Source organism: Canis lupus, chromosome 10 (assembly GCF_048164855.1).
Source record: "Canis lupus baileyi chromosome 10, mCanLup2.hap1, whole genome shotgun sequence".
Taxonomy (NCBI): domain Eukaryota; kingdom Metazoa; phylum Chordata; class Mammalia; order Carnivora; family Canidae; genus Canis; species Canis lupus.
Genome location: NC_132847.1, coordinates 47,077,445 through 47,105,156, shown reverse-complemented (window position 1 = coordinate 47,105,156; position 27,712 = coordinate 47,077,445). Strand labels below are relative to the sequence as shown.

The following is a 27,712-nucleotide window of genomic DNA, read 5'->3' as shown; positions in this document are numbered from 1 at the left end:
ATAATGAACATCCAGCCAACATTGAGCACAGCATCTGGCATAGAAAAAGTGCAAAAAGGGATAGATACTACTCTGTTACGACCACAATATGCTTTTATTGACTCATTGAGGCTCTTAATACCATGGCCCCATCTTGTTCATTCCATCTTTTGTGACCTGACACTACTTCATTCATTCATTCATTCGAATTAGTTATTAGTATAAAGCCTTATTCCAAAAATAATTTAAGGCGTCAGGTATCAGCTTCCCACTGGAATTCTTTCAGTTCCCATTAAAGAGACACATCTACTAAGAAAAATTGTTTTAAGAAAATATTTAGGCCCAATGCTTGATCTTCGCACAAGATGCCTTCTCTTAACTCCCTGGTCAGTTTGCCCTCCTGAACAGAAGCTCCCTGCCAGTGGGACCCTGGAGAGAAGCTGCAGCATCCTTCTGGTTTCAGAGGCCCTGAGGGTGAAACAAGTGCTTGGAGCTGGGGAGATCCGAGGGAGGGTGCCAAAGATTCTCTAGGGTGGACTTAAGGGCTGCGGTCCTGAGACACAGCAACCTCCCTGTGACCGGAGGGCAGGCAGGAGCTGCTCACCACCACAATCCTCCCCACCCCCGTTGTTTCCACTGTCAACAGTCCAGCTTTCCTACAGGGAATGGGCTGGAGAGTAGATGGAGTATTTTGCATTGGCTTGTTTGTCTTCTCTGCCCTCGTGTTCAGGGGGATTTCCCTGCAGCAAGCAGCCTACTGGTTTTCCTGCGCTCTCCCTCGAAGTGGGACACTGCCCTCTGAGCAGAACTGTACTGCATCCCCGTCTGAAGGAGGAGAGCTAGCTGCCGGGCCACATTCGTAGCAACCAGTTTTAGGGGCACTGGGATCCTCTTTCTCTCTTTTCCTTTCCCTAAGTCCTGGCCCCTTTCTGTGAATCACACCACCTCCCATTGAGGCGGCTAGTAACCCTCACAGACCTGGAAGCAGAACATGGAAGAGTGAACAGGAGTGTTCTGGGCAGAAGGAGGGAATGGGGCTCTCCATGCAGAAGAAACAAGCGCACAAAGATGCAGAAACAGAAGCAAGGTGTGTGCAAGGCAGGAGAGAAGAAGGAAGTAGATCTGACACAGTTGACTGTCTCTTTAACTTGCTGAGACTATCTGGTAGGAGATGGAGAGGAGCGGAAGCACGTTTTATGCCTCTGGATTTTCAACAGCGCTTTTCCAGCCAGCACTGTTGATGGTACCAGTGGGAATTAGAGCGTGTGCTTCTCCACCTTCCTCTGTGGCTGCATACTGGAATCACAAGGCAGTGTGGTATCACAGGAAATTCGGAGTCCTTCAAACTGAATGATTTGGAGACAACATCTAATGTTGATTCTTACACTCTAAAGCCTTCCTCTTCTGAGTCAACAGCCTCTGGAGCCACACCTGCCCATTCCAGGAATTCTTCCTCATAGAGTCACAGTGCCTTGCTGAGTCCTGGTCCCTGGCTACGGCCAGAAATGACCTCAGGCTGACCCACGTGCTCTAACTGACTTTGGTTCTCACTCCCTTGTTCCTCTAGGAAAACTGCCAGTTCCCAAGGGACTTGCTTTTTCTACCAGTGGGTTAGATCTGGAGATAAGGAAATAGCAAATGATCTGCTTGACCTCCAGGGTAGGAACAGGACCTGAGGGAAATGGGTGTTGGTAGGAGCTGAGAACCCTGGAGGGGCAGGGAGATTGCTGTGGTTCTAGTGAAATCTTGGCTTAGACACCACCATCATAGTTGTTGGGAATGGAGGAGAGAAAAGGGCAAGACCCCTGACAGAAATAGAATTTCCAAGATGGTTAACATTTTCAAAGCACTCGCTTTCCAGGGGGAAGAAAAGAATAGCCAATAAGAAAAGAAACAAATTGATAATATGGATACAACTTGGAGATTTTCAAGTCTCTAAAAAATGGAATTTGTAGGATGAAAGGCACCGCAGAAAGCTTTCTTTCTGAGCTGGCCAACACCCGCAGAAACCCCCCCTCACTATTGGAAATGAAATTCTTCCTGTTATGTTCCCCGTACCCTTAGCCTCCAGTCCAGCCAGAAATTTGACCCCTGTACTTCATGCTGCAGTTCAAACCCATGTTCCCAAGTGTGTTGGAGAGGAGACTGGGGGCTGATGAGAGGCCCAGCGTGGGGGTGCTCCAGCCTGGGGCAGGTCACTGGGGGGCTGAGGCCACGCTGCTGGGCAGGGAGTGGTCCAGGGAGCAGTTTCTAAAGAGTGCCACACCTGACGGCTTCATCCTGGTGGACTCACCAGTCTTCTGCGGTGTTCTTTCAGCAGCCATCACCTTAACATACTGCCTTCTAAATGTGTTGGTGAAGCTCCGTTACTGGAGAAGGCATCTGTGTGTGTGCGCCCGTGTGTGCACACATACGTGCTTGAGCTCTCTTAGCTGAGAGGCAGTTTACTGCCCTCTTAGGGCCAAATCTAACACTAAGTTGTGTACTTCCAACTATCCCATTTTAAGCTACTGGGTTTTTAATGGTGGCCAATGAGGAGAGGGTCATTTCCAGAAAGTTTTAAGCCCAGTGTTCTCTCCTTACCACACTTCAGAGCCCTCTACACCCACCTTCCATTCATCTCTTTGTGCTCCCCTTCTTCCTTAGTTATTTCTTTATTTCCAATATTTCTTCCTCCTCTTTCTCCTTCCTGTTTCTCAGAATTAGCCGAGTTGGGGAACTTAAAACAATAGGCTTCAGGGTGGTGGTGTTATAGCATCTCTCATCTCTCATCCTTATATATGTTGAAACTCTAGAAAAACAAAGGACTCACTGCTTTTATATCTCACCCCAGTGAAGAGATGCAAACTATGTTTTCTCTTTGTTGGCTTATTTTTGTTCTTGAGTCCACCCGGGTGCAAATCCTGATTCTTCTACTTGTTAGCTATGTGAATGTGGGCAAGTTATGTCACTTCTCTGAGCCTCCTTTTCTTCAACTGTATAATAGAAAAATGCCTACTTCAGAGTTTTGAAAAAAAGTGTACAAAATAAACATAAGTGCCTCTACCGTAGTAGGTACTCAGCACCTATTTCCCCCCACCACTCATTTTCCTGGATCTGTGGACCGAACCATTGTTTTTTCTTCATTGGGTTTTAGTCTAATAAATATTTTTTCAATACCTGGTAGGTGTCAGGCCTAGTGTACCAGGGTCCAAACAGACATAAGATAGGTTCATCTCTTCAATGGCATCCCTGTGCTGGAGCCAGAAAAGTAATAAACTTTCACAGAACAATGGTGAAGGGTGCTGTGGCCACTACAGAAAACCAGAAGAGGAACACCAAAGACTCCCCAGGGATGGGGTGAGGAAGGAATTGGGAGAAGGTGCCCCTGAAGAGGCCACACTGGGCAAGAGCCTAACGTAGGGTGGATTTTACCTGAAGTACACTGAGCCAACTCGAAGACATCCTTGTTTACACAACTCGCCTCTCTCAGTTCAACACCAAGTGTCCAAAGCCTACAGGCCAGCAGTCCTAGCTCTGCCACTAATTATTTGCACCACCTCAGTCTAGTCACCACTCTCATAATCTGGATTTTCAATCTCTGAAATGAAGGTCTTAGACTAGACAATACCTAGGCGTCCTCCAAAATTTACCAGTAATCTGTGATTCTCTGATCATGCTACCATTTTTTGGAGCTTGTTTTACGGTTTCTAATGTTAACCTCATAAAATTGCCATGCTAAAATGATGACTGACACCTAGTAGACATCAATGTTTTCCCTTTATTTTATGTGAAAAGTAGATCATTAAAATGTGTGATGGATTGTATGGTAAGCTACAAGTCAGTTGGACTCTGGTAGCCACGGCTGGGTCAGAAATTACTTATGTGACCCAGAATAACTCATTTTACTTCTCTTTGTGACCACTTACTCCCTGACCTCTACTACTAGTTCTAAAAACAGGTAAACTGAAAGATAAGAGTAAGTTTAGACTTTTAGGTTCACGCAGGTTTGTTGTACAGATATCAAATACTTGTTGATATGGCTAAGAGCTATCTCTTCAGTTTGAAAGTGTTTAGATAGAACAGAAGAGCTTGCATATCTTATGTAGAAGATATGCTGATTTCATCTACCACCCCCATTCCACACAAAAACTAGCCAAAAGTCATTTTAACTTTATTTCTAAAACTAAATATGATTTCAATATGGAGGTTTGTCTACTTCTATTTTTGTTGTTATTTTTTTAATTAGTAGAGCTTACTAGAAGAAAATTACATGTGTATTAAGAATATCTCAAAGTCTAAGAGGACATGCAAAGGGCAAATGTCAGGAAGAGAATACATACATCATTTCATTCACCCAGAGATAAACTTATCACATTAGACTCATATTTTGTTTATATTTTTCCCAAGATAATTATATCAAACTTTATATACTATTAAATGACTTGACCAAAATATTTCTCATCATACACTAATATACAACAAAGTTGTAAGGGCCTTCACAGATTCAGGCCAAAATGAAATGATGAATTCCAGTGCTGGTAGTAAGTGATATGATATGTGTGTGCAACGTGATAGGGGAACCCAAGCAGGGAGCTAATGAACTTTCTGGGAGCTGACAGTTAGATCTTGAAGGATGAATTTGCCAGGCATAGAAGAGCAGAAAGCATTTTCCAAATAGAAGAAACAGCTAGAAAAACTCCTAGAAATCTTGATAGACCATGTCCTGTTGGAAACAGGGGAGGAGTGCAGTTCGCCTGGTGGGTGGGGTACATGAGTGGGTGGGGGTTCATCAGGAGGTGAGCAGAAGGAGGTGAGTCTCTGTTATGAACAGCTTTGTTTGCCAGGCCCTAGAGTATGGAATTTGTTCTGTTGACAGTGGGGAACCAGGGACTTTACAAAATCAATTACTGCCTTACTTAAAGCAAATAATACTGAGTGAGCTAACCAAAACCCAGCTTTACTCTTTCCTTAAGGATGGATTTTTTAAAATCCAGGTGCTTAAAAACATCTTCCTATACAAGCCAAAAATAGTCTTAATGAACCTTTCCCAGAAATTTCTCATCACCTCTGTGGAAGCTTTTCGAGCACCTTTTCGAGTTGTTTAGTGGTCTGCCTTAATACACATTGCATTTAGATCAGTCCTACCATGGAAAATTCAGTCTTAAAGAACAACCCGGGTAGATATGTTCAGGCCACTCTCCATGATAGGAAGGAATGTGTTTGGTTCCCCTAGGTGACTTCGGGAGGGCTTTGATGATGACAAAAGCTGTGGAAGCCAATATTGGCTGGTTTTTTGGTTTCAGGGGTTTTTCCAAGAAGCACCAGTTGTTTCTTAACCAGCTCGTTTGCGCCACCCAGTGGGAAAGTGCTAGAATACAGCATTGAAGAGTGGATCTAACTGAGCTGTTCTTCCTGGTAGGATCTGGGAATTCCTGGTCTATTTCAGCCGTTCTTTCCCTATAAGAATGTTAGGAGACATCCTCGTAAACAGTTTCTCTCCTTCATTTGGAGGTGAGAAAGCATTTGCAGTGAGGAAATCTCCAGTGCTGGCTTTTCACAGACTAACTCTATGGCTTTAGATAAGTACTGTGTCCTTTTTCAAAGTGTTTCCTTGTGTGTGTGTGAGTGTGTGTTTAGCTCTTCCATATTCCTAGTGTCTATAGTATTTTAGAGGCATAACTGTTTTAGTATTTACCCTGTGCACCCATAATTCCAAGTGGCATCAGTTTGGGTAATGAAAAAATGTCTTTAAGATTTTGAAAATCCAGGAAATACTGCAACCATTTATAATTAATATGTGTCGATATCATCTGCATGTAATGTTCATAAGAATGTCTCAGAGGCTTTAAACCACAAATCACGTGGTGTGAGTGGAAAAAGCTGGCTTTTGCACTCAGACCTGAGTTTAAGTCCCACCCCTGGCACTCTCTGTGTGACTTTAAGAAGTTACTCTGTCTCTGAGCCGTGTATCAATGAGCATGGCCAATCTCATTTCACAGGATTAATATAAGAGTTATGGGATGTAGTATCTGCAGAACTTCCCAGGGGCACCGGGAGTAAGGAGTAGCCACCCTCTGTTGGGTGGAAGTGACAATTACTGGTCAGTCTCTGCAGCTTACCTGTTCTACTTCTGCCAGTCACTTCTGCTCTGAGGCCTGGATTCCTCTGCTGTCAAATGGGGTCATGGTTCCTTCTCTTAGAATTTCACAAATGGGATGATATAAGATATAACACCTCTCCTGCCCCCAAGCACCTGGCTTCATAGGTATTTCACAAATGCTAGTTCCTTTCTTTCTAAAAGTATTAAACCATTGCAAATAATGACAGGATTGGTTAGAAGGCCAAAATGTCTTCATCCCATGATCTTTCTCCCCCACCCAGTTGCCTCTCTTGCTATCTCAAATACTCACACACATGCATATTTGCATTCTCACCTTATTTTCCCCATCTTTGTCATCAAAAGTTAACCAAAAGCATGAGAATTTTTGGAAGCTTAACAAAGGGACAGAAAATTCACTTTAAGATTGCCATCATTCTTTCCATTCCTCACACCAGGTGCGTGGGTCCATACTTGAGCAGTTGTGCCTTTACCTGTCTTCCCACATCACTGCCCCCTTCTGGGCTGGCCCCTCTGCTCCAGCCAAAGCAACACCAGTCCATGGAGGGCTCCACCTCGGCCCCCGTTCCCCCTGTCAATCTTGTCCCTTTCTCCCCACCTCACTCATCAGACTCCTCCTTTAAATTTTGGGGTCCATCTAAGTGCATACATTATCAGAGAAGTCTTCTCAAGCCTCTTCTTGCCCTGACATGAAGTAATGGTTGCCATGTGTGTGCCTCTGAGGAGAAGGAATTAATACGTATCGAGTCCGGGCATATTTTAATACTTTTAACCTTCCCAGTCCCCTTCTCAGGTAGTATCACTGTTCCATTTTACAGATGAGGAGACTGAGGGCCCATTCAGTGCTTCATTAAACAAACATCTATTGAGTATCCGTTGCCAGGCACTGAGAATAGAGCAGACACAGCTCCTTCCTTTGTGAGTCTTACAGGATCTTGACATGGGATGGATCCAGGAGGCAGGAATGAAAGAAAGAATAGACTATTCCAGTTGTGAAGAAGGGTGCTATGAAAGGCAGAAAAGAGGGATATGCTCTATCTCAGAGCTTAGGGAGGAGATCCCTAAAGAAAAGGCATTTCTGCTAAGACCTCAAGACTCAGGAAGGTCACACACAGGGAGGGAGGTAGTGAGGGAGAAGTGGGCTCTGACTGTGGCTGGCATTTGGAGCTACCATGCCTCATGGTCTCCTTTCCTCTAAATATTTGCATTGGTGTCACTGTGTTTTAGGTTGTGATCTACGTGTCTGTCTGATAGATCGTAGCTCCTTGCGAACAGCAACCTCATCTCCCAGGCACCTGATACATAGTAAAGGTCATGAGAATAACACATTGGTATGGTTTTCTAATAGAGTCTCTAAGCACCTGGCATTCCCATTCTCAAATTCCTTTTACTCAGATGTTTTCTATTTTATAGGCTGGGGTGATCCGGGGTCAGCATGTGAGAGATGTGGCAGCTGACATCAGCTCTGCAGTAGGTGGAGCTTGAGAGCAGCTCACTCATCTACATAAAGTGAAGTTAAAAGTGTCCTCCCAGATGCTTCATGGCACAGGGCTCCTTACCAGTCTGCTCTCCAGGCCATTCTTAGAGATGAAAGTGGAGTGGCTGCCCTGTGCCAGGCACTGTGTTGGGTCATGTAGTGACCCCATGGATGTTGCTTTACTTGACATGCAGTGGCTCACAGTCCAGTACGGCCCACAGACATGTCCATAGCCCATGTACACACACACTTACAATCCAGCTCGTTGGAGGCAAGACTCCAGGCCAGCACTGGTGGAAGAAGTGGCTAACTCCGCAGTGTCTGGGGCAGGAGCGTCAGAAGGTCTCCCAGGCATCTTGAAAGTCATTTTGCCTGAGTTGGGGAAAATGAATGGAATTAGCTAAGTAAAAAGGGCAGGATATGGTGGGAGTAGGCCACAGGCAAGGGTCTCACCTATGCAGAAGCCCAGAGAAAGATAAAAGATGACACATTTGGGATCTGCAAATGCTCACAGGGGCCCAGCAGGTGGTATAGATGAGGGAAAGGCCAGGTGGATGCATGTCGGACACAGTGGTATATTTTTCATGCCCATTAACAGGAGTCCTCCCACCTATTTTTCTTAACTTACACCCACTTCATTTTTCCATCTTTGTTTGGAAGGTAGGTAAAGTGAAACTGTTCACTTCTATAAGAAAAATAGCCATCTAAACCCAATGATTGTATCAATCAGTAAGTGATATTTGGCACCTGTTGGGGAGACAACTGGGAGTAGTAGGGACTGGGGCCAACTGGAGAGTATATTCTCCATCAGAAGAGGACACCTGTTCTTCAACTCCAACTGTCTGGTGGCTCCAGATCTTGCAATTTTTCCAAAAAAAGGTGAGCAACCTGGAGTTTTGGCAAGTTAGCCAAGTTTTTTTTTTTGGTTTGTTGTTATTTTTAACATTGCTTGATTAAACCTGCAGACCAAATGGAACACATCTGTGTGCTTATCCAACCTTATCCATGGGCCATGCTTGTGATTTCTTATTTCAAGGTTCCAGAGGTTATGAGGGTATTTTTAGAATCCTTCAACAAGTCATTGCTTATAGTTATTCCTAATTATCCTTCTCTCCCTGCTTTCCAGAAAGAGATGACGAGCAGGATGTGTCACTAACACCCCACCTTACTTTCGGAAGACCAGAGGAAAGCTCTTTCCTCCTGGAGTCCTGAGAAGGAAGACCTCCCTGGCTGAAATGGCACACCTACTTCCAGGAGCAGGAGAGGTGGAGACAAGCGGTGATTCCTGAGAGACGTTCCCCACTCACGCTGTGTGCTCTTAACCCTCCGAGTGCTGCTAGCCACGACCTGTGGACCTGACCACAGCGTGCAAGAAGGACTGCCCACCCCAACCCCTTCTGGCTCTCAGTTGCCCCAAGGACGCCTCTGCACTTCTGTGTGCGTCGCAGCTCTGCCTGTGACCTGCTGCCTAAGCTTTACTGGAATTCAGGTTTTGAGACTGAGACACTTATTTGTATTTTCCACTTCGGTCTTGTCAACTGGCCAACTTTTCTGTAATGTGTTTTCTAAGTACCAGGTGAATTTTGGAACTCTGGATGAGCAGCAAGTTTTTCTATAACAAGTCTTCCTTTCAATGTTCCCACCCTGATCTGATGCCGTGGTTTAACTTCATGCGGAGCCATATAGCCATGACAGATCTAAGACCCACCCTACAGCCTCAACATGATTTCCCTATTAGGCATTTTTATCAGGGACCCCTCCATGACCCCGAACAAACTTTAACTACAGGGAGGAGACCGGCCACTAACATAAAACTGACGAGTTACCAGTTAACTCTGAACAGAATGTGTTTTTTATAACCACACCATTCCTGTTTCTTCTATTCAAGATACTTTCTTCCTGTTTCCCAGAAGAGAGGAATAAAAGGAAGTTATAAATGACCAAGAATGATCAGCAGAAGCCCTGAGCCAGATAGATTAGTGCAGTGTTTGTTCTTGACCAAACGGTAGGGAATTGTGGCTGTCTCTACCTAATACTAAAATTTCACTTTAAAAAAAAAAAAAAGAAGAAGAAGAAGTGCAATTGGTTATTTGGTGCACATAGCTCAGACAGCCAGCTCATTGACTTGTAGCCTTCCCAGCTGGCCCTCTGACCTCCTACATCCAGCCCGTGTTTTCTTTCTCTTCCTCTGTACTACCCCCTCCCTGGCTGGTTTGTATTATGGCACAAAATTAATTTCTGCCCCTGTGATTGTGCCACAGTTGCCAAGGTAACAGTGGAACTGGAGCTAACTTCCTTCTTCCATTCCCTCCCGGTTTTCCCATTCCAGTAAACAGAATAACACATTCTGTGTTACATCCTGCCTTTTGAAACCCAAGTGAGTCTTAGTGGAAGAAACAGTTGCCTTCTCTGCTTCATTCGTGAAACTGGTGATGGTCCTGAGAGCCTGTGACTAGGGGGTGATAATACTCCCAGTGATCATTTGAATTTGACAAAATAGCAGTTGGTGGAGGGAAGTAGATAAGAATGTTTTAGTGTATTTTAATGTAACACCGATTAAAGAATAACTAAACAACTCTGATTTCGTTTCATTATATGTAACGCGTTAAAGCCATTCATGGCTGCCACAAGAGCCGAGAAAGCATGAGATTTTTTTGTCCAAAGAAAGGGCTGACCCAGTCTGGGCACTGTGGCATCCTGTCCTAACCCAACAAACCATCCTTTGCTTCCGATCTTGTCAAAGTCGTCTCGTGGAATCCAAATGCTGCTACCTCTTTCCATATTGTTGTGTTCTGGTCAAAAACAAACATACCCTCTTCCCTTTTTTGGCTTCCTAAGATAACTCTGAGAGGACAAGATAGGCAAAGATTCTTCTCAGCATCATCTTTGGCTGAAAGAATATCTGACTGTCCTAAGGATCCAGAGAACAAAGAAATAAGACCCCCTATTCCCAACCTATGCAATACACACGCAGTAAGCACTGCAGGGGAATGTCCAGCTGAGGGACAGAGAAATAAGTGACAGCAGGGAGCCCAGGCTCTGGGAACAACTCTGAAGCTTTGCCGCCATGGAAAACCACAGGATTTTAGCATTAAAAAGTTGACCATGTTCCTGCATTTCAATGATGCCTAATCAAGCAGGATGCTGGATTCTGAAGACATTTGTTACTAATTCTTTTTAAGGTTCTTTTCTATTAACTGTTTGTGTGTATGAAATTTCCATTCAATGTAAAAGACCGAATATTGTTTAAACTTCTTGGCACAATTTCCTCCTGGTTATATTTCTAATTACATTAATCAACTCTTCTAGGATAAGTTCTGGCAAACTGCTCTTATTTTTTAATTAGAGTATTCCTATTCCTGCAGAACTTTGTTTGGCAAATTCTAAAGAAAATTATCACAGGCAATTTTTTATCTCTTTGACCTGACTACATCCTAAGTACATCTCATTGCAGAGGGGGATCTGAGCTCCTGGCAATGCTTCAAGCACCTCCAGCTCTCTGGCTTTGAGCCTGACATTCTGCTTCTTCCTCCTCACCTGACAGGCTCTCCTTCATTTCCCACTTTTTTTTTTTTTTTTTAAGCTGGGTATTACATGTCTCCGCCAGCTGTTTTTTTTTTTTTTTTCATTTTATTTTGAGAAGTTTCAAAGTGGAAATTTAAAAAGAAAAGATTACGATGAACATTCATGTCCCCTTCACTTATGTGCATCAGTTGTTAACATTTTTTTAATTATTTACTTTTTCCAAATATTTTCTCTTTCTCTCGGGAAATATACATTCTTCTAGGTGAACCATTTCAAAATATGTTGCAGACATCATAAAACCTTAAAAAACTTTGTCGATTGCCCCCAAAATGTTTATAGCTTTTGATATTGTTGTTTATCCAGGATCCAATTAGGAATCACACATGGCATTTGTTGTCATTCTCTTTAGTTAATGGGTTAGAGTTCTTCTGTATGTATGTGTGTGGCATGGTGGTGGAGCGTGTGTGTTGTGTGTGCGATGACACTGACATAAAGGAGTTCAGGCTGTTTTTTTGGTAGAATGTTTTACAATCTGGATTTTTTTTCTGATTGTTTCCTCTTTATTAGACTCAGTTATACTTTATTTTTTTTTTATTTAGGAAGAATACTACGTAAGTGATGTTTCCTTCCTATTGCATTTATCAGGAAGTATATAATGTCTATCGTCTCTTGTCATGATATTAAGCTTGACCAGTGGGTTTAGGTGTTGTCTGCCCGATTCATTCATTTTAAAGGTACATAATTCACTAGGAAGCTCTGAAATTCAACATGCACACGTTTTATAGAGTTTGAGGCTGTGCACATGTGCATTCCTTTCTTCATATTCTCAAAGTGGTCCACAGTCTCCAAAAGATTATAACCATTGCAGTTAAATGATGTAACAATGATAAAGGATTCATGACTTCCTGTTTAACAGAAGGAACAGTAAGACGGGCAGGACATTAGTATGCTAGCTGATGAGAAATTGTGCGGTCCCTGTAGCCAGAGCTGAAATATGTTTTTCGTTTGTTTGTTTGTTTTTTGCTCCCATCCTCAATGACTTCCCATTCAGACCCATGGTTTATTTTAGAGAGCATGCATTCTCAATGAAGGTGATTATTCAAGGGTGCAAAAACTGTGGGGTTTTTTTGGTGAGGGAAGGAATCTTAGAATTTACAATGGGTTGTGGCCCTTCAGGGGGCCATAGTACATAAACAAATATAAAGTGTATATGTGGTATTAAAGTTTCATGAGGATCATTAGGAATAAAATTTCTTTAAAAACTCCTTAGGATGATGATAATAAAAAAGGTTGAGAAATACTCAACTAGAGTCAGATTCTGCCTCTTAGGTGTTCATTCTCTCTTCCTGAGTGTTTTCTCATTTCTAAGAGCTAGGATGAGTGGAAACAACTTCAAGAGCTTTCTTAAGCTGTTCCTTCTACCCTCCCAAACCATATCAGTCACATTCCCACGGAAAACCCCATTCTCCTCTTGAAGACCTCAGGCAGAGACATTCTACAGCATCCTTTGGTATACCGCAGTGAACACTTTACATCTGAATTCCTTCCATTTAGCCTGAGCCAAACTACTATCTTTTCATCACACCTTTCCTAGTGTCTCACATTAAGAAAGATCCAAAGATTATCTAGGATAAGAAGAAGCATAATAAATGAGAGCCTTATTGGCAGATCCAGTAAGTATGTGAAGACTGTTACCAAATGTCCTTCAGCCTTCTTTCCCTTTGGCTCTCCCATGGGCAGAATTCTCCTGGAAGCCTTCTTGCTCTTGCTCCGTTGCTAACATTTCTGCCATTAATGTTCATTTGAGCCCTTTCCTGGGCTTTCCATGTCACTGTGTGTTATGGATGTAGCCAATAGTGAATGTGTAAGAAATTATCGCATACTTTCTCCAAACTCTGTGTGGTGTCTTTGCTAAGTCCTGACTTGCATTTATAAGTTTTCTTTTCTATTTGTCCGTGCTAAATCCATTTTGATTTATCTTCCTGAGTTTCCTTCATTTTTACCTTTAATATTCCTCATCCAATCACTCTGTTTTGTTTTAATCCCTTCTTTAATTGGCAAAGCGTTAGGAGACTTGGATGGAGTGCCTCTCATTTTTTGGTGGTGATTTAAGCCAAATCGTCATCTGGTCATTGATGGAAGCATGTCATTCCCTGTGGTCTCTGACCTATGACTTCCACACCCCATGGGTATCACACTGTAAGTCAAAGAAATATCATGGGACAAGTATAGCTATGTCTTCAAGAAGTGTGTATAAAGGCAAAATCATGAGAAGGAGCCAGATGTGTCACTTAGATAATACTGTTGTCATTTGTGCTTGGATCATTTTGGTCCTTGAGAGTGAGAGTGAGAATCTAGGTGATTCTCTCCTAGAATTAGCCAAACAAAGTACTTTGGAGATAGAAAGTTCTTTCCCTGCTTTAAAAAGTATGTCAGCAACCAAAAACTTATAACAGATTGTTTCCATCTGGATGGTTATTAATTCTGGATAGGAAGTTTTTGATGAATAAATAAGGATTTTTGTAACTTTCAAAGGGGAGACTCCATTTCTAATCTGACATTTAAACTGTATTACTAACTTTTAGTGTTCTAATTTCAAGGTTTTCCTGTATCTTTTCTAATTGCATCAGAAAAAATGTATACCATATTTAATTCCATTTGTGATTAAGTGTTTGACTATAAGAACAAACTAATACAATTATATAAATTAGAAAAGCCAGAGGAAATGAAAGGATATTTATGAAATCAGTTCATGTGAGCTTAGGATTCAAATGTCACAAATAAAAGACACATAACCATCACCTACCTGTTCCGTCTTTTTCGTGTGTGCTCAATTAATTTCTTTCACAGTAAGTTTTTAATCCTGCAGTGGTCTTGGAACAGGTAAATGAAAAGAAAATGGTTAATTCTACAAACAATAATTCAAAATGTGTTGAGAACACACAGGCATGTATTTGTATTCTAACAGGAATTCCTTTATACTTTTTAGATTCTCCCAGGAGGGAACAGCTTGCATATAGTTGAAGTGCTCCACAGACTGATGTTGTACATCTCTTCTTGCAGTAGGAGTCAATATTAAATTTGATAACAATCTAGCATGTAAATATAATAAATCCTGGCTAGAGAAATAGCTCCTCAATCAGAGGAAATAAACCTGAATTTTAAATTCAGGTTCGCCACAGCCTTCCTTTTGAGACCTTGAGAATTTAAATGTTCTGTGCCACAGATTTCTGAACTGCAACGGCTTATAGATTAGTTCCTGTATAACTCACAATTCTTTTTGCAAAATAACATAAGATTAAAATATTAACAGATCTGGAAAACAAATATATAAATTCTATATGTTTGTATGTTGTTAGTACATTTACAGCCACTTTAGAATAATTGTGACTCTAATAACAGCCACTGTTGCTAATAGCAGCAATCGGATACTATGTCTGACAAAAGCTATTTGTGATGAGGTGATTTCTCAGCAGACGGCAGTGAGGAATGAGGCTTCTGGAACCCCAGCACAAATATAACAGGTTCCTCTACTTCTCAATTCCACTGTCTGGAACCTATACCGAGATGTGACAAAGAGGCAGATTATGGACTGAATGTGGCCTACAGGCATGTTTTGTTAGACTAACACAGTTTTTTTTTTTCTCATTTTTTAACCAGCTACTATCATTAAAAATGGAGAAATTTGACACCTAATATCAGAATTTCTGTCTGCTCTTATAGAATCAGAAAATCTGACACCAGACTTTTGCTTCTGTGTGGCAAGAACTGGCTGAGAAGTGATGGACCCATTTAGATGGAGGCATGTTCTCCCCAACTGCCCACTGTCCTCGGCACTCCCTACTGCATCCCAGACATGGGGCTGACTGTCAGTTACCACTGCCCTCCTAGTTTGGCAGGCTTCCCTTGCGCACATTCCCTGCCACTCCCCTGAAGGCATTTCAGGTCACAGCCCCTGTTACCCTATCTAGAGAGACCTTTAATTTTCAAGTTGATCACTACCTGCTATATTATGTTGTATTCATGCTAATAAGTGGTAAACTGTTTTAGAAGATGATAAATTTGCATCAGATGCCTTCAGTCCCTCCAACCACAGCAAAAATTGGTACTCCTGTGGACATTAAGCTAATCACTATATCTGTCCAATCTTGCAATTATTTTAAATTCTTAAACTTCAACTCTGCTTCCAGGCAAACTTCATTACCAAAATGATAAAGAAATGTCATTGAAAATTAACAGTGGTGTCATTTATAACAATTATATATTTTATCCGATTTTTCTTTGTCATTGTGAAGATTTCAGCAGAACACAGTGTGTTACCAGAAACTTCTCATTGTTCTAATGCAACATTCCTCATCTGAGTTTTTGTGAACATGAACATGAAGCACAAATTCCCAGTACTCAATAGATTAAAAACTAAATGGGGAAATCCGATTCAATTTAAATAAACTTTGGTTGAGTTTATAACAGTATTACTGCACACTAGATTATGCTGAATATCTGCTCCAGAGGAAATAATGTCATACACTTGAGACATGACCTCACATATTATCAGATCAGCAGAGAGTAAGAGTCTAAGCATTTTCAAGAATGCTGTAGAACATAGAGGGGGAAAGGTATCAACAGAATCCTATGTTAACTCCGAAACAATGTTAGAAATAACTATGTCTCTACAATGATGTATTTGGTATTGTTAAAAACTGCATGTCCACTGATAACCACAAGAGACAACAGCATTTAGAAAATTTATAAACTGTGACCTGTTTAATTATTTTACTTAGAGTTTGTCTTATCGAAATAATAATCACATGAAGGTAGAGATGTTTGGCGCACACAAGTCTGCAGTTAAGACAAAATCTTAGTAAAGATGCAAAGGCCTTTTAGACATGATCCAATCTAGTGGGTGAAGTTCACATTGGCTGGGAGAGAGTGAGGAACGGGGCTGCCTACCCCTGCCCTATCTGTGGATAAGATAGGCCCCTTCCCTGCTCAAAACCCTGAAATCCTACCTGTTGCACTTGGCTTAAAAGCTTCAGCTCTCACTTTCTCCCTCCACTCCTATACGCTGGGTCTCTTTGCTGGACTTGCACATGCCAAGCACACTCACACTGACAGCCTCTGTATTGGGTGTTCCCCTGCCTGGATGCTTTTCCCCTACATGGCCTCATGGCCAATTCTTTCCCCTCCTTCAAGTTCTAACTGGAGTATCACCTTCTCATTGTGGCCCCTGCTGATCGCACCTGCCCCCTGGGCTTCCCAGGACTCATGAACTCCCTTTCTCTGTTCAAATTTTCCTTCTCCTATAATATGTGCATAAAATATATATATATATATAATTTTTATATATTTTTATGTTTTATATATATTTATATACATATAAATATATAATTTACATATTTTTTAAAGATTTTATTTATTCATGAGAGACAGAGAGGCAGGCATAAGCTGAGGGAGAAGCAGAGTGAGAAGGAGGATCCCCACGGGGAGCCCGACGCAGGATTCGACCCTGGAACTCCCAGATCATGCTCTGAGCCAACGGCAGACTCTCAACCACTGAGCCACCCAGGCATCCCTATATATAATTTATATTATATAATATATATATTTTTAGTTTTATTGTTTCTTGTCTATCCCCTACCCCACTAGAATATAAATTTCACATCAGAGATCTCTGTTTTGTTTGTTTTAAGATTTTATTTATTTATTCATGAGAGACACACAGGGAGAGAGGCAGAGACACAGGCAGAGAGAGAAGCAGGCTCCATGCAGGGAGCCCGATGTGGGACTCGATCCTGACACTAGGGATCACGCCCTGGGTGTGAAGGAAGACACTCAACCACTGAGCAACCCAGGCATCCCAGACATCTCTGTTTTGTTTATTGGTGTTTCTCTGTCACCTAGAAGAGAGTGTCTGGCACACAGTAGACGCCTAATAAACCTTTGATGAATGAATGAATGGATTTACATGGCTGATAGATATCTCATTAAGGTCTGCTATCAAAGAGAAAGAAAAGCAATATGTAATAATAATATTAATGTAATGATACACCAGAGATGTACATTTATTGAGTGTATACTATAGACTACATATACTCTAAGCAATTTACAGGGATGATCTCATTTAATGCCCATGACAACCTTGTGAGTTTGGCTATTCATGTTTATCTCTGCAGTCAAAGTTACCTAAGTAATTTGCCCAAGGTTATAAGCAAGGTGATGGAGCTGGGATTTAAGGCCCCTCAGGTATGCTCCAGAGCCCCCACTCTGAGCCACAGGAGACACCTTCACCTTCTAGGCGTTGAACTCTTCTTCAATTGTCTCCTTCTCTATGGACACAGGCTCTATGTGGCAGAGCAAGTCAGCTATGAGTTTCTTTTTGGTCATTTGTTGATGTGATTGCATTAGTGTTTCTATGACCAGTCCAACTGAGATCATAAAGCATTTCTATTCCCAAGATGTGCAGCATTCACAAATACAAAATGGACCCTGAGTGAGACCTGAGAGAGGACAATGGATCTAACAAGAGGACACAAAGAAGGTCAGAATGGCTAGTCCATAAAGTGTCAAGTGGTATGAAGGTAAGACCAGAGGCCAGGATGGGGTCTCTAAGCAGGCAGGAGATAGGAAGACCATCTGGGAGTCCAGGAGGAATCACTCACAGCGGGAGCAAGGTAGGCCTATGATCGATTAAAACAGTACCTAAGAAATTTCTAGGTCTTGCTCCCTGCTATGAAATGGGAAAAAAAATTGCACTCATTCTTAGGTGAAAACAAGCAGCTTTTAAGAATTAATAAACACTCAAAGCAGATCTTAGCTTTGACCATAAGGAGTTTACAGAACTGAAAAAAAAATTTAATAAAAAAATTAAAAATGAACTTAAAAAATAGAAAAGAAGCTTGCAGAACTATCGTAGTTAATTTTTGCTGATTTTCTCCTTTAAAGAAATTACTGGACATCAATTATTTAGCTGTACTATAAAATATGTGGTTATATAAACAATTAGCAATATGTAACCAAGAGGCTAGAGCACTACGTGGCTGTGAGATTTATTAATGCATATATTCCATGGGCTAATTTAGAAATGAATAAGAATCACATTGCATTTGAAAAGTAGCATCCATTCATTCTACCTGACTCCTTTGAGGTCACCAGGAGTTATACAGATTGCAAATGTTCTCTAGTTCCGGGTTCCACCTGGAGATATTTTGTATGTCAGGATGTAATTCCAGCCTAAAAATGAACTAAATATGCTGTGAGGAAATGAATGACTTGTACCTTCCGATTCCTAGAGCATCATGGGTATTGTCCAGAGAATGATTCAACTACAGAATATAGAAGGAGGCAGCATTTGTCAAGAGAGGGACTGGTGGGAGGAGTGTTTTGTGGTTTTTGTTTTTAAATAGTAAATCATTAGATTCACCAATTATTGAAGCATGGACATTAAAGAAAAGTCATTCAAAAGGTGAACCCCATTTCCCACTTCTGACCTTGGCACAAGATTCCTGAGGTTATGCAGATAACATAAGGTATAGTTTTGCTATTATGAACTGACAGAGCGTTATCTGGACTGTGAATTTACCACAACCCTGTGAACCTATGGATTCGAAATAAAAGAAATAAAAAACTGCAAGTCCAGAAAGTCCCTAAGAGCCATAAGTCAGTTATCGTCGTGGGATCTGTTTGCATTTAGAAAAAAGATTGTGCTGCCCTGGACTCATGACATTTAATTGGAATTTGCATTATCCCTCCTAAGTGACTGCAAAGAGACTCTGTGCTACTTGAATAGAGAAACGTGAGAGGAAAATACTAAAGCCTCTCTCCATTGCAAAGAGGAAGGGAAAATAAATGAGATGATTTCACATGAACCTCTTTTGCTGCTCATAGATTCCCGAGGCACTGTGTTAGAAAGACCTGGGAGCAGAGCAGATGTGTGTGCTGAGAGTTTTCAGGGGAATTAAGGAGGCGTTTTGAGGGGAGAGGGCTGGGAATGAATCTACTCTGTGCCACGCACAGTGCTTGATACTTGATGTATATTTTCCTCCCCATTCTCACAACCGTTCATCAAGGCAACTATTGGTGACAACCATTTCAGACGTGAGATGGAGTGCGGGTCGCATGCAGGGGAGCAGTGATGAGCTCACACGAGGACGGTCCTCACTGTCATTCAGTGCTAGGCATCATGCCAAGTGTTTTAGTTGGAATATCTGAATTAATCATCATCCATCATTCATCCATGTACCTCACCATCCTGTGAGGTAGATACCATTGTCATTATTCCCACTTTGTAGATGAGGAAACCAAAATTGAGGAGTAGGTCTCTTATTCTAGGTCATACAGGTGACTGGTGGAGGAGCTGGGATTTGAATTCAGGCAGTCTGTCTCCAGAGTCCCTGCTATTAATCACTATGTTATAGGCCCCTCTGACACACACATCTTTTTATTATTATTAAAAAGTTATTCCTCCCTTTAGATTGCTTCCTTGCTACCCTAGTGACAAAGCTGCTTTCACCTCAGGGATCCCAAAATAAGCAGCCCTTGGAAAACCCAGAGGACCCTTGGGAAACTGTGATAAGGAAGTGACACCAGATGGGATGAATATTCCTTTCAAAGTGTAGAAAGAGTGAGTCTAGGGGCATCTGGGTGGCTCAGTTGGTTAAACATCTGCCCTAGGCTCAGGTCATGATTCCACCCGGGGTCCTGGGATGGAGCCCCACGTTGGGCTTCCTGCTCAGCAAGGAGTCTGTTTCTCCCTCTCCCTCTGTCCCTTCTCCCCTGCTCATTTGCTCTTTCTTTAAAATGAATAAATAAAAAATCGTAAAAAAAAAAAAAAAAAAAAAAAAGTGTGAGTCTTCTGGAAATGCCGCTGAGAGTTAAGGTTCTCAACCTGCCAAGTGGCAGGACAGGAACATGTGGGTGTGTTGCCCCTGCTGCAGGCTGTATGTGTTCCCAGGCCCCCGCATAGGGAAGAGGGACTTAGCAGGGAAGCGCATCTCCGCCAGCTTGACAAGATCAGTCAGGGATACAGGAGAGCTCTTGCCTCTTTGATGTACAGTTCACACCTGCCAATTGTCCTACAAGACAGTTTTGTTTCAGGGAAGACTAACATATAGCAAGGAGAGAAAAGCAACTATTTTCTCCTCAAATTCGGCAACAGGAATACACTAGAAAACTGTGGGAAGGTTCCATCTGATTCAATAGACATTTGCACCCCTATTGTGGCTCAACACTCCTAGGAGGACCTCATTCAACTTTGCAACCTACTCACAGGTGCTATCGTTAGATGGACTTCATAGGGGCAGGAGTATGAAAGCCTCAGCATCCTTGCTTTGGCTAGGCGCATCTGTCTTTGTTTTCTTTCAAACTCTGGGTTTAGAAGCCCTTTGAGAAGAATAATTTTCCCCACTTCTGTACGAATCTTCACCATTTGTTCTTATACCAGTCATGTCAGCAGCTGCTAAAATATGGTTTGCATTGGGGCCAGACGGGGGACTCTAAGGATACAGAGAAGACACCTGATAATTACTAGAGTTCAGATACAATTGATATGTGAATACAGAATGGGGGAAGCAGCTATTACCAATGGAAGGCTTGCCAAAGTAGACTAGTCTGGCTAGTGGCAGAAGAGAAAAACTTTTTTTTAAAATAGAAAATAAACTGTGCTCTTTTCTCTACCATTCTTAAAAAGATTGCCCAGAAGGGAAAACTGTTGATTTTAATGAAATTATGGGGGAAAAGAATATAGCAAATGAGTTCTAGAAGTTTAGGGAAAAGATGTACTCAAATTCTTCTTAGAAAGTGAGCCTCAAAGCCAAAGAGGCCCCTTTTCCTGAATTTCCAATTCTGTTTGACCTTCACATTTTTTTCAGGCTCTTCTGGCTCATGTCCACTAATTACTCTACAAAAGTGAGAGGAGGGCTTTTCCCATCTTTAGGATCTTCTCTCAGCATTCACTTTTCATAAACTGAAGCCAGAGTGCTCGTTCTAAATTCCAGACCAGATCATGCCCCTTCCTTTGTCTCCCCCAGAGTCCTTCAAAGGCAGCCCACTCCCACCAGAACAGACTTCTCTCTTTTCTTTGGTGAGGCCCAAGGCAGGCTTCTCACAGGTTAGAAAGGATGGCCAACAGTCCTCTCACTCCTCCTTAGTTTTTTTTTTTTTTTTTTAACTTTGTGGACTAGAAAGTTTAAAATTAAACAATAGAGGGTGATTTATGAATGGTATGAAAGGTAATGGTATCATTACCCTTTATTTTATAGAAGAAAGGACATTTCAACACCAAAAGAATAGAGAAAGTACACCTAAGAATAAAAACCAGTCTGCTAGCTTCACCTAAAGTACTTAAAGTACTCCTTTGGGAGAACACTGGCTGATGCAGTGGGATTGTAATGCAGTTGTTTGAAATAGTTATGTGCTGTTTTGTTCGTTTGGTGGCAGAACTGATGGTTTTCCCTGGGGATTCCTGAATGTCTAAAGGCACTTGATGTACTTGGGCAGCCCAGCCCTTCCATACCTGGTCGCTCTCCACATGATCCTGCTGCACCTGTAAGAGGACATCACCTGGAGGGCAGGCAGGACTCTCCAGGAGAGTGTAGAGGGGATCAAGCACACCCCTCGTCATTGCTGCTGCGACCGCCTCCACTGTAACCTGAAGACAGAACTGCTGTGAACACCCCTACACATGGGAAATAGCATCTGTGTGTGTGCACATGTATATGTATATTGCATGCACATAGACTCAGGCATACATCATATTCTCTCTGCTTGTCCACTGAGAGGGCCTGACAATGACATGCCAATTCAACAAACACATCTAGTGCCCAGATCCTGACATGTGAATACTAGTCTCTACTTGAAGAAATCAGGAATTCTTGGAAAGATGAAATTTTCCAAGGTTGATTCCATGGCTGGAGCAGAGAAAATCCAACATGAGGATAGAACCATAAGCATCAAGGGCTGGGAAAATGTTCATATGCTTCAAGGTAGACAGTCCACTTTTTGGAAACTACCTAACTGAAATAATCATAAATGCTGAAAAAAAATAATCACAAATATGCTCATTACTTCATTGTTTATAATAAGGAAAATTGGAAACAACCCAAATAACAATAGGGAAATGACTAAAAACAGTTATGAATATTTACTAAACTATTTGTCATATAGATGTTAGGTTCATGACAACACTAGTAATATAATGTTGAGTTCCAAATGCAAGATCTAGATCCAAAAAGAGCACACGTTGTAGCTGAGGTCTGGCTCCTCACCGCAGCCTTCTAGAAGAGAAGTGCTTCTGATATATCCCATGTATCCCAGCAGCTTTCAGGAGTTGGCATTCTTGCTGCTTCAAGATCTTGACTCCTGCTCCCAAATACCATCTGTCCTTTAAGGTTTACACCATTTAGCCCTACATTTACTGCCCCACCCACCATCCTTATCTTGGGTCTCCCTCCAAACCTGCCCTAATTCACTGAACACTTTGGCAACAGTTCTCCACAGTTCCTCTCATTCCTCTCATTGGGAACTTCCTTGGCCACACAGACTTCATCCAACAGCTTGGTTGCTCAGTTTACTTGACATCCCAATGCCAATACTCTTCCCCTCTAATCTAATTTAGTAATCTGAAACCATGTCCTCATTACCACACTGCTCTGTTCCAGCTTTGAAATGTTAAACTCCAGGTACCTGGGTGGCTCAGTTGGTTAAGTGTTTGACTCTTGATTTCAGTTCAGATCATGTTCTGAGGGTCATGAGATTGAGCTCCACTGAATGTAGAGCCTCTCTCCCTCTCCTCACTACTGCCCCAATCCCTCGCTCACGCTCTCAAAAAAAAAAAAAAAAAAAAAAAAGTTAAATTCCTAGACTCCTAGACCCCAATGTAAATCTATTCTTCCATTCTTTTCTTAGCAACCTCAACATTCTGGTCACTCTGTTCTAATGCATCCACCCTGTTTCCTGTATTGTTGGATAGCCATTAATTAGCAATCTCCTTATGCTTAAGTTAAATGGAAGTTTTAAAATAGCAACTTAGAGGACGGGAGCTTAGTTGTTGACATAGACGGAGACCTCTAGGCTCACCTTATCCCTCAAATACAGTTAGATGACTATCAAATCATTCAGAATACCCAAGAAATCAGCCTGAGGACTGACAGAACAAATTCCAAAACTAGAGGGAGAGAAGAGGCCACATTGCAGAAGGTAAGAGGTGCAGAGATGTGGTTTGGGGGAGAAACAGATGGTAAGTGCTGCAGAGGGGAGGGAGCCCTGGTCGCAGAGAAGGGAGAAAGAGAGTGGAGCACACAGGGGATCACACAAGGAAAATACTTTCCCAATGCCAGTGGTTGGGAAATCAAGAGGGGCTGATTTTCCTGAGTTTTGCAATCAGCAGGGCTTGAAGACTGGAGTTAGAAAGGTCAGTGGGCTTGGCTGGGATAGAGCTCTGAGGGTGCTGCTCAATCCCGGAGTAAAGGCATATCTGTGAGAGGTGGCATAGGAAGAGTCACCTCTCCTGGGACAAAAAAAGTCAGCCAGTGCCATTTCCCTCCACCACCCTTCAGCATAGGCACAGAGGCACCTAAGGTAAATAGCACAGCACTCACACTGGCTGCCTAAGCTGCTCACACCAAGGCCCACCCCACCCCCACTCTTCTGCTGGGTCTGCTTTTCTGGTGTGTCTCAGTCCCAGTGCAGCAGGCCCCTTCCCTGGATACCAGCAGAAACCCCTGTACACACCACATTTACTGACCAGAGAGTTCTGCAAGGCATCAGTTCTAATGAAAGTAGCATCAGGTTTCATTTAGCAAGCAGATCAGAGTACATCTAGTTAAAACTCCCCACACTCTGACCAAGGTCCAAACACTGCCCCACTGCAGGCAAGAAGAGCTTCTGCGGATGACCAGTCTGAAGGATAGAGCAGTCAAAATAAGCAGCAGAGTGCATGCAGCACATACTTGAGACACTCCTGGAAATGTGAGGCCCTGGACACTATATGACCTCTTCTTCATAATGCCATTACTGGGGACGTCTGGGTAATTCAGCAGTTAAGCATCTGCCTTCAGCCCAGGGTGTGTTCCTGGAGTCTCAGTATCTTAGTCCCACATCGGGTTCCCTGCATGGAGCCTACCCCTCCCTCTGCCTATGTCTCTGCCTCTCTCTCTCTGTGTCTCTCATGAACAAATAAATAAAATCTTTAAAAAAAAATGCCATTACTGTCAGGATCAGGAAACATAGCAGGGTTTTCTAGCGCACAGAAGAAGAAAGAGATTTACAAAAAATCCCAAGATGGGGGAATTTATATCAAATGAAAGAATAAGATAAGGTCATGGCCGGAGATCTAATCAAAACTGATAAAGTGATATGCCTGATGGAGAATTTAAAGCAACAATCGTAAGGGTACTTTCGGGCTTGGGAAAAGAATGAAAGAGTTCAGGGAGGCCCTTACCACAGAGATAAAAAGAGTTAGAAAACAGTCAGAAATGAAAAATGCAATAACAAAGATTTGAAACAGACTTGATGAAATGAATACAAGGATGGAAGAAGCAGGGAAATGAATTAGTGACCTAGAAGACAAAACAATAGTAAATAATGAAGCTGAACAAAAGAAAGAAGAGTTATGCAACATGAGAATAGACTTAGGGACTCAGTAACTCCAATCAAAGGTAATTAACATTTGTATCCTAGGAATCCCAGAAGAAGCAGAAGCAGGAGGAGGAGGAGGAGGAGAAGAAGGAGGAGGAGGAGGAGAAGAAGAAGAAAAGAAGAAGAAGAAGAAGAAGAAGAAGAAGAAGAAGAAGGAGGAGGAGGAGGAGGAGGAGGAGGAGGAGGAGGAGGAGGAGGAGGGGGAGGAGGAGGAGGAGGAGGAGGAAGGGGGAATAAAATTTATCTGAGGAAGTAATAGCTGAAAATTTCTCAATTCTGAGGAAAGAAACAGACATCCAGATCCAGGAGGCAAACACCAATCAAAATGAACAAAAGCTGGCCAACACCAAGATATATTGTATCTCAATATGCAAAATACAGTGATAAAAATAAATCCTAAAAGCAGCAAAAGAAGTCCCTAACTTATAAGGGAAAGCCCACAAGGCTAGCTGCAGATCTCTCAACAGAAACTCTGCAAGTCAGAAGAGTATGGGATGATATATTCAATGTGCTGAATGAGAAAAATCTGCAGCCAAGAATACTCTATCCAACAAAGTTATTATTCAGAACAGGAGAGAGAGTTTCCCAGACAAAAACTAAAAGGAGTTCATGACCACTAAAAACCAGCTCTGCAAGAAATATTAAAGGGATTCTTTCTTTTTAATTAAAAAATATTTCATTGTACTAAATTTACATTTGTTGTATAGAGTGAAAAGATGGCAAAGCAACTTTTTGTTAATCCATTTTCCTTGAGATTTTCTGTGAAAAGTAAAGATTTATTTCCTAACATATCCTCAGATAATATAACTTCTTATAGAGTTGTTTAACAGTTGTGTTGGTAAAAAACATCTTGGACATACAGTATAAAACTTCAAAAAAATTTAAAAAGCACAGGAGAAAGACCATTGCCAAAGAGTAATCTGAATGAATGTGGCATTTTCCACTACAAGGCAGATGCTGTGGGGTCATCACACTGAACACATGGTTTGCTTATCTGAAGCCATTCATTAAGATACTTAACAAGATCTAATGCATCTGGGATATTGCCTCCTTCTGAAACAAATTTCAGCAGAACTGCCACTGAGATTTCTTTAGAACAGCATTCCTCATACAGTGTTTTTATAATATTTCTTCCAGGAATATAGATACAAAACTTGGAATCATCTATTTCATGGATTTTTTTTCCATTTCTTCCCAGTTAAGACTATTTTCTTTTAACATTTTTCTGCATGAAAAGTTTAAGTAGGTATCTGAAGGGAGTTCAGCGAAGCTATAGATCATTATGGTAATGTGAATGACTGCTTGAAAGGTCATAACTTTAGCACAGTTACTACTTTTCACCCAGTAAAGCAGTATTTAATAGAATGGTTTTGATTTATACTTAATAAAAATGGATCTTAACTGAAGAGCCACTAGTTTCTTTGAAGGCAATGAATAGACTTCAGCCTTATACTGAGTTCTGTTGAGTTTTTTTCTGCAATTGCATATGGATTGTTTCCAACCATTGACACAAGTCAGAAGTAACCAATCGTACACATATCCAGTGTAGAAATAATCAAATCTATTGTAAGCTGGCCAACATTTCCAGCAGATACTGCTGGCATTAGAAAGGTAAAACGCATGAGGTCAGGACCAACTCTCTACAGGGAACAAATATGGTCATACTGAGGTGGGAGGAAGGGATGAGTGCTGCCCTGGGAGAGATGAGACGTGTGAAGGCAAAACCACAAGCCAAAAAGAGATGCTTTGAGTAGAAAGGAAAGACTAAAAGTGACAAAGACAAGAAAAGAATAGAGAAAGTCTCCAGAGACAATGAAAAAACAAGTAATAAAATGCTACTAAATACATATCTATCAATAATTATTCTAAATGTAAATGGACTAAATGCTCCAATCAAAATACACAGAGTGTCAGAATGGATAAAAATGCAAGATCCATCTATATGTTGCCTACAAGAGACTCATTTTAGACCTAAAGACACCTGCAGACTGAAACTGAGGGGATAAAGAAATATTTATCATGCAAATGGACATCAAAAGAGAGCCAGAGTAGTCATACTTATATCAAACTGGATTTTAAGCCAAAAGCCATAACAAGAAATGAGGAAGAGCACTATATCATAATAAAGAAGACTATTCAACAAGAAGATCTAACAATTATAAATATTCATGGCCCCAACATGAGAGCACTCGAATATATAAAACAATAATAAACAGAATGGAAGTCGTTGCTAGTAATACAATAATAGTAGGTGACATTAACATCCCGCTTATATCAATAGAAAGATCATCTAAACAGAAAATCAATGAGGAAACAATGGCTTTGAATAACACACCAGACCAGATGGACTTAACAGATATATTCGGAATGTTTCATTCTAAAACAGCAGAATACACATTCTTTTCAAGTGCACAGAGGACATTCTCCAGAATACATCCAGGTCACAAATCAGGCTTCAACAAGTACAAAGAGATTGAGATTATATTATGCATACTTTCTGATTACAACTCTATGAAACTTGAAGTCAACAATAAGAAAAAAATTGGAAAGTCCACAAATACATGGAAGTTAATGTGCTACTAAAGAATGAATGGATCAACCAGGAAATTGAAGAAGAAATTAAAAAATACATCAAAACAAAAATGAAAACACGACAGTCCAAAATCTTTGAGATGCAGCAAGAGTGGTCATTAAGAGGAAAGTATATAGCAATATAAGCCTACCTCAAGAAGCAAGAAAAATCTCAAATAAACAATCTAACCTCACACCTAAAGGAGCTAGAAAGAGAACAACAAACAAAATCTAAAACCAGCAAAAGGAAGGAAATAATCAAGATTACAGCAGAAATAAATTATTTAGAAACTAAAACAAATAAAACAATGAAACAGATCGATGAAACCAGGAACTGGTTCTTTGAAAAAAATAATAAAAGTGATGATAACCCCCTAGCCAGACTTATAAAAAAAAGGGGGTGGGAGGGGGTGGGGGGAAAGACCCAA

At 41.4% G+C, this 27,712-nt stretch overlaps 1 protein-coding gene, 1 long non-coding RNA gene and 1 pseudogene across 6 annotated transcripts in view; 1 reads left to right on the top strand and 2 right to left on the bottom strand.

Moving 5' to 3' along the window:
- Window positions 1-13,882, top strand: part of MOB3B (MOB kinase activator 3B) — a 190,441-nt gene extending 176,559 nt beyond the window's left edge. For all 4 annotated transcript variants that reach the window (XM_072841590.1, XM_072841591.1, XM_072841593.1 and 1 more), the window contains one exon: window positions 8,683-13,882. In XM_072841590.1, the coding sequence (XP_072697691.1) occupies window positions 8,683-8,712 (30 nt within the window). In that variant the 3' untranslated portion in view covers window positions 8,713-13,882. The remainder of the gene's footprint in view (window positions 1-8,682) is intronic.
- Window positions 13,883-16,776: 2,894 nt separating this feature from the next.
- LOC140641560 (uncharacterized) overlaps window positions 16,777-27,712 on the bottom strand; it is a 20,891-nt gene continuing 9,955 nt past the window's right edge. The window contains exons 2-4 of one of the 2 annotated variants that reach the window (XR_012038138.1): window positions 21,592-21,726; window positions 20,347-20,572; window positions 16,777-18,311 (exon numbers count right to left, since the gene is read on the bottom strand). This is a non-coding gene — a long non-coding RNA (uncharacterized lncRNA). The remainder of the gene's footprint in view (window positions 18,312-20,346; window positions 20,573-21,591; window positions 21,727-27,712) is intronic. The other variant, XR_012038139.1, reaches the window with a different exon arrangement.
- On the bottom strand, window positions 25,585-26,515 carry LOC140641995 (proteasome assembly chaperone 2 pseudogene; annotated as a pseudogene).